This window comes from Pinus tabuliformis, chromosome J (assembly GCF_031772625.1).
Source record: "Pinus tabuliformis cultivar Carrire ecotype Pingquan chromosome J, CPIR1, whole genome shotgun sequence".
In the NCBI taxonomy this organism is placed as follows: domain Eukaryota; kingdom Viridiplantae; phylum Streptophyta; class Pinopsida; order Pinales; family Pinaceae; genus Pinus; species Pinus tabuliformis.
Window position 1 is genome coordinate 105,947,591 of NC_142295.1, and position 14,148 is coordinate 105,961,738.

At 36.9% G+C, this 14,148-nt stretch overlaps 1 protein-coding gene across 1 annotated transcript; it reads right to left on the reverse strand.

Annotated features, from left to right (window-relative positions):
- Positions 1-5,008: 5,008 nt before the first annotated feature.
- On the reverse strand, positions 5,009-5,599 carry LOC149225749 (uncharacterized). The gene has a single exon (XM_089380007.1). The coding sequence runs from the start codon at positions 5,597-5,599 to the stop codon at positions 5,009-5,011; it is 591 nt and encodes a 196-aa protein (XP_089236133.1).
- Between the last annotated feature and the right edge of the window lie 8,549 nt (positions 5,600-14,148).

The following is a 14,148-nucleotide window of genomic DNA, read 5'->3' on the forward strand; positions in this document are numbered from 1 at the left end:
GCGAATATTTTGTATCATAGTACATTTTTACAAATCGCCTCAAATAGCCCACCTTATTTTAAGGGAGAGGGTAAAAAAGGTAAATTTAGCCCTTGAAATTAGGAGTTACAACCTTCCATTCACCCGAATTTTCAAGAATAGGTTTATTTAAGTGAATCCTATGGGCCAAATACCATATTTGTAAAAGAGGTATGGTAAATTAATAAAAATATAAATAAATGAGAGGTATCGTAAATTAATTAAACATTTTTTATATTTACTCCATAAGTCACCTTATATACATGCAAGGGTGTAAAAAAATAAAGATATAAATAAGTGGAGGTATGGTAAATAAATAAAACCTCTTTTTATACTTACTCAAAAGGTATGGTAAACAAATAAAAATATAAATAAACTAGACGTATGGTAAATAAATAAAACCTCTTTTTATATTTAGTCTGTAACCCTCTTTCTATTTATGAAGGCTTAAAAAAGAAGTTTTTTTAAGTGAATCCTATGGGCCAAATACCATATTTGTAAAAGAGGTATGGTAAATTAATAAAAATATAAATAAACAAGAGGTATGGTAAAAAAATAAAACATTTTTTTATATTTACTCCATAAGTCACGTTATATTTATGAACACTCAAAAAATGTGTTATATTTAGGTGAAACCTAAGGGCAAAATACTATGGGCCAAATACCATGGGCTAGATTATTTTTTGTGTGTAAATCAGCATATTATATTAGCATAAGAATACATATTTTACAAAAGGTCTGCACGAGCAGACAACAGACTACCATTTTACAGAGCAATCACCAAGAGATGACCACAAAGACCAGCCAAACGACCCCGGGCACACCACGCAGGGCGGCAGAGAAAAAGGGGGTTGACAAAAGCAGTAGAGATCAGACCTCTAAACAACTAGAGCCACAAACAATGAACTATGAGTTCTTGAGCAAAAATATAACAAAACCAAGAAAACCCACCAGGGAAGGTAGATACAACAACTGACCCAACCTCAGGAATTCAACAAGAACAAAAGCCAAAACCTGTTACATTTCAAGAACAATATAATTTTTGGAGGTATCCGGCACAGATGGTGTCTTAGCTTTGCTTACCTGAGCAGGCGCTGGATGAGTGTTCTGAAAATCGCCAGTGTGCTCCTCCATCCTATCCTCAGCATGCCTGGCATTAGGACCTATAGTGTGCCTCAAGAGACTAATTAGAACCGAGAGTTTCTTTGACATGTTGTCAAATTGTTTTTCCAATGCACTTATCTTGAACTCCAAGCTTTCTAGAATAGCAATGTGCTCCTCTGACGCAGCTGCAGTCGCTTGTTGGGCTTGACACACTTGGTCAAAATAGTTCCCTTGCATACTCAGAGCCTTGGCCAACATTGTCTTCATTCTCCACATCTCTGCTTGCGTTCGCACAAACTGAGTTGCACGCGTTGTAATCGAGCTAGGGTCCTGAATCCAGTCAATCTCCTTCTCCAGCTCTTGAGCCTTCAAATTTTCCTCCTCCTCCGTGGCAATGGCCTCCAACTCCTCGATTTTCCATTTTTCTTTCTGCAAGATGCAGGTCTCATATGCTTCACGAGCTCTTTTTAAATATCTATTGGTCGAAGCCTTATGACTTCCCTCTCCCGCCATGATTTCAACCACATTCGACAGGCAGCACAACATTCTACGACCGAAGGAAGAGAGTTTCAGCCTCCAAATCGAAGAAACAGTGCCTCTGCCTATGTGTAGAGCTACTAATAAATAGATAAGATTGGGGGATTCACTGGCTGTGTGCCTATCCACTCCCTGTTGCCCGCAGGTCTTGTCATCATTATTCCTGCGAGGTGGTGTATTATTTCAGTTATGGCTCGATATCTTGCCCTTGCGATCACTTTCCTTGCCATCCTCCAAAGCATGCCAAGTGTACCATCTACTATAAGGGCGTCAACGGCGCACATTCATTTTGATCATGTATCGGATGCAAATGCCTTCCTCCTGCTCGAGCATTGAATTCTCCTGAACTGCCTGTCCTTCGCTCCTCTGCCAACCTTTAAATCTACCTGCTGTATGCATGATCCTACTCATGTCGTAAACCGTACCTAAAGCGCCGACCCTTCAGCCTTACTTTTCATTCATCAAATCCTGCCTTGAGAGCAGGGTACACCTATCTCTTAATTTCGGGCATATGACGTCCTGCCAACAACTGTCCAATATGCTAGTGGGGTTCTCTAAACCATAATTCGCTAGATGGTTCGTGACTACGTTGGCTTTACGTCTAACAGCCTGAAAGATCAAACCTTTCAGCCACCCCAAATGTTCAGCTATGTTTTCTGTAACTTTAGCCAATCTCCAGTGCTGAGTGACCTTACTAGCTTTGGCTCCCGCATACATCTTTCTGGCTGCTGTTATCATGAGCTGAGAGTCCCCCTCAACCACCACTCTGTCTGCCTGTAAGTTTCTGAGAATTCTGAGACCTTGTTCCATAGTTGCGAACTCCATCTCATTGTTCGTTCCTTCTCCTAAGGCTCTGTTGTAGATATGCTGAATTTCTCCTACGCTATTCCTTATAATGCCCTCGATGCCGACCATTCCTGGATTGCCTCTTGAAGCTCCATCAAAATTTAGCTTGAGGAAGCCTGCAGGTGGTCGTTTCCAGATACTCAACTTGGTGCTCATTTCCTGTTGGTGATTCAATGTAGGCACACTCATTCCATTATCCAGGTTAAAGGCTTTTAAAATTTGTAAGTCCCGATTTGATACTTTGTTATCTTGGTCTGCTTTGCTTTTGACAAGAACCAATTGTCTTACATTTTGGGTAATAATTTCTAGAGCATGAATTATATCTCTAGTTTCATTTAAGAATACTCTTCTATTGCGTTTTTTCCAAATTGTCCATGTGATGAACCCCGGCATTATTTTCCAAATGGTATTGATCCTCTGATTACTAGAAAAGTTTCCCCGGCAATTCTCAATGGTCTCTTTGATGGAATTTATGGTTCTGTCTGTTTGCTGCAAAGTGTTTTCTGCCCAATTCCATAGGTGTTTAGCCCACTCGTAAGTGTTGAAGAGATGATTCATAGTTTCTTCTTCCTGATTGCACATGGGGCACCTAGAAGGGCCGCAAAACCCTTTATTGCGGAGATTCTCCCATGTGAGAGTTTTCCTGCGCATTAGGAGCCAGAGGAAGATTTTAATTTTCGGCCAGAATTGAGAATCCCAGACCTGGTTGCTCCATTGAACCTCTTTGACTGGCTCTGAGTTTTCGATATACTCTCTGGCTTCTTTGAGCATGAAGTAGCCCCCTCCTTGCTTTCCCCATCTTAGTTGATCTCTGCCATCAGCCTTCCTTATTCTTCTTTTGTTTAATAGATTCTGCAGGTTCCTGACATCGTTGTTGGCCTTAGTTGAGTTTTTTGTATCATTGATCGTCCATTCTCTCCATTCCAGGTCCCTGCTATTAGGATTCCAATAGTCATTCACCGTGGCTCTCCCTAGCCCTTGATAATTTATCTGCAGGTCTGCAAACTCTGGCCTCTCTAATTTCGGGAGTTGTTGCCAGGTGTCCTCCCAAAACAAGGCCGTTTCCCCATTACGAATTTCCCAAAAGCTATTCTCCTGTACAATACCTCGATTACTCCTTGCAAGGTTCCAGATCGAAGATCCTTCTGGATTCTCTTGCATTCTGATTAAGTCCCGAGTGTTGTGCAATGGAGCGTATTTTTCCTTCCAATTTCTAGCCCAAGGAAGATTGGGTTCCTTCAGCCATTTCCACCAAAGCTTAGCCCCACAGGCTCTATTAATGGTAAAGGGATCTAGCAGGTTTAACCCTCCCAATTTTTTGGGTTTGCACAATTTATTCCATGCCACTAGTGCCCATTTTTTCTTCTCTGTGTTTCCTATCCATAAAAAGGATCTTTGAATCACCCTCATCTTCTGCAAGACTCCCTTGGGAGCAGGGATTATGGAGAGCAAGTATTGAGGAATAGCTTGCAGAACTGCTTTAGTTAACACTAGCCGCCCTGCAAAATTGAGAGCTCTATGGGTCCAGTGATGACATCTCTTCTCCAAATTGGCTAGGATCTTCTCCCAATGCACTTTTTGCCAAGGTTTGTTTGTTAGGGGAGCGCCTAGGTACCTCGAGGGCAGACTTCCTCTGTGGAAGCCTAGAATGCTTGACAGAGTTTTTTGCACAGCTAGATGCGTATTGAAGAAAAAGATGGTAGATTTAGATAGATTAATTTCCATACCTGAGGCTTCACTTAAAAGATTGAGGATCCTCTTGTAGCCCAGGGCTTCTTTTACTGTAGGAGAACCATGCAACATTGTATCATCAACAAATTGTTGGTGAGTGGTCGCTGGAATATGGGGCAGGGGCTGTAACCCTCTGATCTTTCCTTCATCTTTAGCACTGCGAATGAGTCTACTCAAACCTTCCATCAGTATAACAAAAAGGAATACTGATAAAGGGTCTCCTTGTCTGATTCCTCGTGAGGGGGAGAATTGGTTGGCCGGGGAGCAATTAACCAGAATAGAAAATTTGGTAGATTTAATCAGAGCTAAAATCCATTTAACCCATTGATTGGCAAACCCGAAAGCTTTTAGGATTGCTTCAAGGTAGTTCCAGTTGACCTTATCATAAGCCTCAGATAAGTCCAGTTGCATCATCATTCCTGCAATTTTCCTGGATTGAAGAGTATGAATCATTTCCTGAGCCAGTAAAATATTGTCCAGAATTTGCCTTCCTTCAACATACCCTGATTGTTCTTATGAGATGAGGCTCGGAAGAATAGGTTTCAATCTATTGGCAATAAGTTTAGAGATAATCTTATAAATGACATTGCATAAAGCAATGGGCCTAAACTTTGCTGGGGTGTTGGCTTCTTCTTCTTTGGGAATCAGGGCTAGGAAAGTAGAATTTAGGGATTTGAGAATTGAGGCCGAGCGCCGAGAGTCCTCCACCACTTCCCAGACCTCAGATTTGACAATTTCCCAGTAGGTTTTATAAAAGTTGATGGTAAAGCCATCAGGTGGGTGCTTTTTCATTCGGCATAATCTTCACAGCTTCTTCCACCTCTTCCAGAGAGATTTCCCAAGTTAATGCAAGATTTTTCTCATTGGTGATTGTTTTGGGAATGGATTTAATGAGTTCATCGATTGCTTCTGTTCTGTCCACCTCAGGCTCCTGAGCTATGCTGTTAAAATGCGTAGTGAGCAGGGTTGAGATTCCTTGATGATTCTGAAGAATGTCTCCCTGATCGTTTCTAAGACTGAGGATTTTATTGGCACCTCTGTAGTCTAGAGTTGATCTGTGAAAGAATTTGGTGTTCTGTTCCCCTTTCTTTAGCCACTGAATACGGGAATTTTGCTTCCATAGGGTTTCTTCTTGTTGGCAGCGAAGCTGCCATTGTTGCATCAAAAATTTTTCTTGGTCTGTAGAGTCTGAGTTGTTATCTCCAGTTATCCATCCATTGTGAATCTGCTCTAGCTGCTCCTCTATTTTGGTTTTCTCTTTAAATATATTCCCAAAAACTGTTACATTCCATGCTTTGATTTTATTTCTGATGTATCTCAATTTACCTTGTAATTTGTACATTTTGGTGCCTCTTATGTCCATCGGTTCATGCCACCACTTCTCAACAAGTTAAATAAAGTCTGGGTGATTAAGCCAAAACTTCTCAAATTGAAATGGCTTGTTTCTAGGAGTGCCCTGGATTGCAGCAATTAGAGAAATGGGCCAATGGTCTGACCCTCCACTAGGTAGAATGTCTGATTCTACTACCACTCCCTCCAACAGAATGCTTTCAAATATAAGAAATCTGTCAAGATGAGAGGCGATTTGTCTTTCACCTACCCATCTGTTATTCCAAGTGAAGGCCCCACTCTTGGGTTGAATATCCACTAATTTAGCTGAAACGATGAAATCTAAGAAAGCTTCAGAATCTTTGTTGAGTCTCCTGATCCCTCCTTTCTTCTCTAAAAGTGAAGTGATCATATTGAAATCTCCTCCTATGATTGCCTTCACGCTGGGATATCTAAGCTTTAGATTCAAAAGAGTTCTAAGAAAAATGTATTTCTCTTCTAATTTCTGAGGTCCATAAACGTTGGTGCACAGATAAGTCTCTGAGTTGCCTATCATTTGAACTTCTAGAGCTATAAAGGATCTGTTAGCTTCAGCTGAGAGGATATTGATTACATGCGGATCCCACAAGGTGACTAAACCTCCTTCCCATCCATGACTAGCAGTCTCCATGTATTTCATATGTCTACCTAGCTTTTTGCTTACATTATCAATAATGTTACTTGCGCATTTGGTTTCTTGCACAAATACAATATCAGGTTTTTCCTTCTGGACCTTCCTCTTTAAGAGCCTTTGTTTAGTTTGGCTATTGAGCCCTCTGGCATTCCAAGAGATGACTTTCATTTAAAACTAAAGAGAAAATTAGTGATTAAGAGAAAAATCTTCTAGAGCTTTCATCTTACCAGAGTTTAAAAGCAGTATTCCCAGTTCCTGCAGAGCCTCATTGTTGGATTTGCGCCCTCTCTTCTTCCTTTGTTTAAAGTTGGTTGAAGTGTGAAGTGGGCCTTTTGTATGGATTCCCATTCCTTTTGCTATGCCCAGATTCTTGTTTTGCCTATCCAACTCTTCTTTCTGTCTTGCAACAAATAGCTCATTAATTCTTGTTACCTCCTCTTCCAGAATGTTTTCCATCCCTTGCTTCTTCCAGTTTTCCACCATGTTTGGTAGGTTAACTCCTTCCTGCTCTAACACCTCATTGAGCTCCATATCCTCACTTCCGATGTCACTCATCAACATTTCTACATCTTCATCTGTCCCTTCTGTTACTTCCTGAGTCTGTTCTGTGATGTTTTGAATGTTTTCCTCCACTGCTTTGGTTGCATACTCTGTTGTATTTTTGTTTGCTTCAGAGGTATTTTGTTCCTTATTATGGTCCTTTGATTCAGTTTCAGTCTCCAAAACCTCAAAAGCATTACCGGTATTACCTTGCGTTGCGCCTGTTCTGATCGGTCGTTTCTTGTTTGCTCTCTGTCTTGCTCTTGGTCTTATGAAGGTATCCCTGTTCTTTTCCGCCTGCTCTCCCTTAAGTTCTTCCACTAATCTGTTTAATGTACATTCTCTTATTAAATATCCATGCTCATGACACTTCCTGCATCGAAATGGAATTTTCTCATAGTCAATAGCTTGGAAATAGTCCTCATCCCTGTATTCCAACCACATTCCTTCATGCAAAGCCCCCGACACATCCAATTCCACACAGATTCGTGCATAGGACGTATATCTTCTTTGCAGAGTGGCTTCTGAGGCTTTGATAAAAGTTCCTAGCTTGTCACCTATCTGTTTTAGAGCTGAGTAGCCCCAATAGTCTATTGGAAGGGAGAATAGGCGAATCCAGACTGGCACCTGCTTAAAGGTTTCTTTCTCTGGCACGAAGTTAGGCTTCCAAGGTCTCATATAGAGACCTGCTGAAGCAAAGAAGTAAGGTCCCCCATCAAATATTCTATCCTTATCCTCTAGATTCGAAAAAACAACAGTGAAAAAACCTTTGGCCCCTAAGTGCAGTCTAACATCACCTTTGGGTTTCCATTGTTGCTTGATCCATTGACACAGTGCTCTCTCCGTTGGCCAGAGTCCCATGAACTTGCAGATCACTGCGTGTTCAGTCATGTGTTCTCTGTAGGCTTGAATTTCCGGGTCTGTGATCACCACCCTTAGGGCTTCTGCTGTTTTAGGCTTGCATGGTCCCCGGCTTTTTTTGTCATTGAGATTTTTTGGTTTGTCCCCTTTCTCCTCTCTCTCTCTTTCCAGGGCTTCTTCTTCTCCATCTTTTTGCTCCTCTGCTTGTTTGTTCTCCTGAGTAATATGTGCCTGCACCATCTTCTCCCTGCTCCTGTTGTTTTCTCTACCTTCGCTCTCCTTTCCTTTCAGTTTCTGAGTGCTATCTTCTGTCTTGTTCGCCTCTTGTCTCCTCCCCTTGCTGGTTCCTTCCTCTTTCTGTGACCTTTCATACCCTGTGATTCGCACACCTTCCTGTGCTATTTGTTTTTGCATGATTATTTGTCTGAAGGTAGGGGTCCCTATGGACCCCTTGTTGACCATCTGTCGGGTCAGGCTCTGACCCCTCCTGAGAAGCTCTGCTACTCTGATCGTGTTCCTCTCCAGGGCAAACCCAAGGTCTGCAAATTTCAAGATCTGTAAACCCTAGCGGTCGCTCGAGCTCCCGGAATGGATTGTTTGAAATAACCACCATGGGCTAGATTATTATTAATACCATGCAAAAAACATTATTAACCCTAATATTAGTATTAATAAAAATAAAAATGGAACATGGTACTGACCCATGGTATTCACATGGAATGTAGCCTATTTAAATGGGGGAATTAAATCAACATAGATCCATCTTTACTCTGGATCTACTAAGCTCCAAGAGGGATCAAATATCGTGATATGCAAACTAGCATAGAGTGAAAAAATATTTGATCCCTCTCGGGGCTTGGTGGATCAAGAGTAAAAATGGATGTTGTAATGTTAAACATTTTAACTTGGTTAAAAAAAAAAAAAAAAATTTAAAAATCAATTATTAATTTTTATAAATTACTAATAGTAATTTTTAAGCTCCAAGTTTATAATAACCCATGGTATTGACCCTCGGTAATACCATGGTATTCATGTGAGCATAGACTATTTAAAGGGGAAATGATATCATCTTAGATCCATCTTAATTCTAGGTCTACCAAGTGCTCAGAGGGATAAATAGATTTCATCCCCCTAAGAGTGGTATATGTGGAGTTAAGATGGATATAGGTTGGTTTTTATGATAATGAAGATATTAAATAGACTTAGGAAATTATATTGTAAAAACATCTTAAGGTGAATGGTTAAAGCTACATTTAGTCACTTCACAAAATTTAGTAAAAAATATCAATATCTCCATTAATATTGGTTTTTAACTTTTTCTGATTTAACAAAAAAAAATTCAAAACAATGAAACCTTATCACTCTTTCTACATCACCCTCGCAGAATATTTCTCACCATTTTTCAAACATTCTCAATATGACATCTTCATGAAAAAGTTTAGGTACTGATGTTGGATTAGTTGTTTGAAAAATAAGCTGGTTTGTACAACCTTTCATCTTTTGTGCTATTCTTAGTTTGTCCTAATGATTTGTAGGGGTTGGAGCCACTGCACCATGTTTTCCTAAAAGGTGGAGATTGTTCACCAAAAAGGAAATTAATCTACATGTCACAACGTTGTTAAAAAATGCGGGACCTATGAGGGTAGTGAATTATGCTAATAAGCAATTTAGATTGGGAGAGACGTAATTAAATTTTATTATTTAATTGAAGATTTCCAATTAAAATAATAATAAATGTACATTTATATATTCATATATTGATTGGAAGGATTCTCACAATGGTCACTTCTTTCAATTAGATCCCCTTCAAGCCTTTGGGATACCTAATACTTTCTTATATAATATAGTTGGGCCTTGCTACTTGTTGGTGTGTTGGGGTAAACAAACTTGATGTGTTTTTATATTCATATATGGATTGGAAGGATTCTCACAATGGTCACTTCTTTCAATTAGATTCCCTTCAAGCCTTTGGGATACCTAATACTTTCTTATATAATATAGTTGGGGCTTGCTACTTGTTGGCGTGTTGGGGTAAACAAACTTGATGTGTTTTTTTTTTTATCTCACAGTTGGAGTCTATGGAATAAGAAATAAATTTGATAACTTGAAAAAAGTGGTAGCTTGACAAATGTTGTAGAGAAAAGATTAATCTCTCCTACCTTGATAGAACTCGTTGTCAATATCAACACCTACAAGAACTTTGTTGTGGAATATTATCAAAACTAATAGAAGTATATGAAAGAGTGTATTGTAAGAACCTTGACAAACATGACCACTGAAACTTGGAACATTGTTTGTAGGAAGAGAAAATTATGTTTCTTTTTTCCAAACATGTATGTTAGTATATTACAGTTTAATGAATATGTTTTCTTATTATCATATATGGTTTCATACTTTAACAAAACATTCGCCAAGACTTCATAGTGTTTTATTATTCAATAAAAGATTTTCCATGATCTTACAAGATTTTATAATTCAGTGAAAGATTCTCCATCACTGTACAAGATAATATAACCTGGTGAGAGATTCGCCAAAAAAATTATATATACATATTATATTATTGATAAAATCGCCTCCCATTTTTCCTCTGTGTCATGGGGATTAGCCCATTTATTATACATATAAATTTAGGGTGGTTCTTAAAATTTTCCCTAGTCACAATTCAAGCATTTCGCTACATAGCTGGAGGTTCTCCATTCTGTTGGATTCACCATCAGGCCTTTAGACATTGGAAAAACAATTATAATTAAAAAAAATGAAAGAAAATATATTTTTTAAAAAAGAAAGAGGAGGAAGCAGAAAAGAAAAGGTTATAAAAAATAAATATTAAAAAAATGATACAAAAATTGAAAAGTTAAAAAAAATCATATATATATATGTGTGTGTGTGTGTGTGTGTGTTAAAAAAAAAAAACTATATAAAATATAAAATAAAATAAAAATAAAATAAATAATTATATAAAAAAGTGGGAAAATAAAAAGGGAAGTCAGTGTACCTATTCCGTTCAATAGTCGCATGCCACAACATGTAGCCACAATCTATGACCAGATGAGCCAACGTCAAGCCACCTCTGCAAAGGTTAAACATTGCTAGCATCCCACTGCAAATTCAATCCTTTTGTCACATGATCTAGTACCATATTATACAGTTGCTCATTCTTATACTTGTTACAGGTGAAATTCTAGTTGTCACCCATTTCTTATATTTTGTTCCACCATACACCACAAGAACTCAACCGCCACCTCCTTCTTTAAATATACACTGCACATTGAAATGTTGTATGAGAAAAGGTGAAAATATATTTGCCATTGTGTAGGAAGATATATGAAAACGGGTTTAGTTAAGATCGATTTGAAATTTTCATGATGAGTTTCATTGGGAAAAGAGTCACACCCACTAGGAAGAAGACACAGCCATTTATAATAATCACAATGTTTAATTTAATTCAACACTTAGGTCGATGAAATTCATGAATTTTCAACCTACATAAGTCCAGTTCGTTTGAGTTAGAGATTTATAACTGACAATAAAATTTGATCACTCTTTCATTATTCAAATCAACGCACCATCCCTAAGTTGTATTTAAAATAAAATATTCAAAGAATAAGGTGCAAGGTTTTCTTTTCACACCGGCTTACAACTTGAGTGGGCCTAATGGTTAAGAGCATGTGTTTCCTCCTAAGAGGTCGCAGGGTCAAAACCGGAGGGGATAGAATATGTATGCCTTCGTAGACTTAGTAGCAAAATCATTGCGCGGAGGTGGGTCACTTCTCCCACAAACAAGGGGGTCTCATACACCAATTTGGTGTTTGGCTTGGCCGTGACCTTAAAATTGGATAATAATAATAATAACAACAATAATTTACAAAGGAAAGTATTTAGATTCACATAAAGTAATATCTGGGGAAGTAGATTCTATTTAATTAAAGGGCTATGGAATTTGTTATTATATATAATATATATAAAAGGGAGAATGACATACCTCACTTTATAAAGTCAAATACATCAATGTGGTATTAAAAACAAGTATATATTACAAATAATTATTTTAGGATAATAAGTTAAAGATCTCAAAATTTATTAAGGAATAGTATGTTTTAAAGAAAATGTATACTTTGTAAGTTTAAAAGTCATATAAGGTTAAAAAGAAAAGAGTGAAAAAAAAAGTGTTATATTTAAAACTAAAGATGAATTTTGTAAACAAGTTAATATTTTGGACTAGATGTCTATTTGAAATTATTTAGTACAAAAGAATGTCAAGATAATGAGAAGATGAAAATTAAAAGATTAAAGGAATAACTCGCAAAATTACAACAAAAAACGAAACATCAGAAAAGAAACATAAAGATCTCTAAGATCTGTTTTATGAAGAATCAACAGAAAGTAATGAAGAAATCTGGCATCTAAGGGACCGTAATAAAAAAGTACTTGAGAAGGTTAAGAATTCCAAAGATAAAAGAATAAAATTAGAAGAATAAAATGAATTTCTCAAGATTAAATTCAAAAAAATCTATCAGAAAATGAAGAAGAAAATTTGCGGTTAAAATACCTGAATCGAAGATTAGAACAAATCAAAATTATAAAAGATGAAGAGAAGGATAGTAAGAACAAAGTCAATGATTCAGAAAATGACAAACTTTAATGTATAAGGAATCATAATCAAAATCACCCTACGCAAATAAAGAAACTTAAAAGTGACAAGAAGTTGCTAAAAGAGAAGTTAGAACAACTTACTCAAGAAGAAGTATTGAAGTCTCCAGTCCTAACAGTCCAAGTTGAAGATAAGGAGACGAATACCGATCCTGTCAATATCACAACTCAAGAAGAGGATAAACCAAAAAAAGTGAAGATGGAGTCAAAAGTTTTAGTTCAAATGTCAGAGATTTCAAGTGAAGATTCTATAACCAATTCAACTACTTCAGTACCTAAAGTAAATAAGGAAATTGCCACACACATGATAACAGAAAATCCAACCAGAAGAACTTCTTATCGACATATGAATCATAAAAGAAGACAATTAAGTTTGTTTACATATTTGAACCATTCATAATGGAAACACAATATTTATGTTTCAAGGAATACTGAAGTTTGCAGAATCCAATCCTATGATACTAATTCATTGCAAAATTCTAGTGATTTGGAGATTCCACAGAAGGTTAATCTAGGATGGTCCATCCATTCATAGTCTGATAATTGTTTTTATCACTCAGAACATCATATCGTATTGTATCAACCAAAATGAAAGTTCAGAGGCAAGAAGATATTCGAAACGGGAAAAGAGATCAAGCCCTTTCATCAGTAAGCTTAGAGGACAAATATTTTTGAAGAGGAATGCAATGTTATGAATAATACATATGTTAAATAATACAAATAATGTAAAAAATAATAATAATAAATAATGATTAATTAACTAGAAATTAGTTAATGAAAAGGTATATCCCTAAGGACATGACTATTGGTGAAGAGGTATCTGCCTATGTATATAATCAGACCCTCACCCTCATTTGTAATCATTTCATCAATTCTTTATATAATAGTCAATATACAATTACTAGTCCTAAAATGGATGTCTTTGTCTTCGAAGTATTCTGAAGATTATTGCTGGTATATGAACTTTTTTCGTTACAACATCCAAACAGGAATCATTTCCTTTGGAGGACATGATCAAAATTGGATCTCATAAACGATCTTCCACACTCAGGTGAATTCATTTACTGCTTCATCAGGTAAATTCTTCTGAAAAAACCATAGACCTCATTATGGTTGAAATAAAGCAAAGTGAAAAAGAAAACTTAGTCCGAGATTTGTTGCATTTTGTCATTTTTTAAGTAAGTTGCACACAACATTTAGCGACAACAACTTTCTAGGCAAATGGATTGGTGATGGCTCTCATATCCTTAGCCAGATCTCACAAATCAATTTTCACACTGCTCACTCAGTGAGTTACACATTGTTAGGGTCCTATAATTTATAATATCTCAAGGTAATTGAGTGATGTATCTTAGGAACCTTATTTTGTAAATACTTGTCATCTGCCAATGATTTCAAAAAAAATAAAAAAATGAGAAGAGGGTATAAAGAAGAAGAATAAGGAGAAAAACAAAAATATTGAAAAAAAAGAGAAAATATTAAATCCCACCAAAAAGAAAGAAAATCAAAAGAGAATAATACTGAAAGTGTTGCAAGTCTAAATGTCACTACTCATACATAGTTTTTTCTTCATTTCTGTAAAACAAAGTTGTGTGCAGCTTGTTCAAAATGCCACAATCACCTACTTTAGTTTAGTCATACTGCTTAATCATGATTAGACTTCTTTAAATATCTATAAATTAGATAGAGAATAAATGTTTATCCGACAATTTAATCTGGGTAATTCATTAGTTAGGTAGAAAATGTTATTGATCCAACTGTTTAATATGGGTTGATAGGAGAAATAAGGGATAGGTTAGATAGTTTTTCTTTCTGCATAAAAGAAAATAAAAGTGGGATTTCTAGTCTAAATGCACCCT

Coding starts and splice junctions, on each gene's coding strand:
- LOC149225749 (XM_089380007.1), bottom strand. CDS start 5,599: ATGGACATAAGAGGCACCAAAATGTACAAATTACAAGGTAAATTGAGA.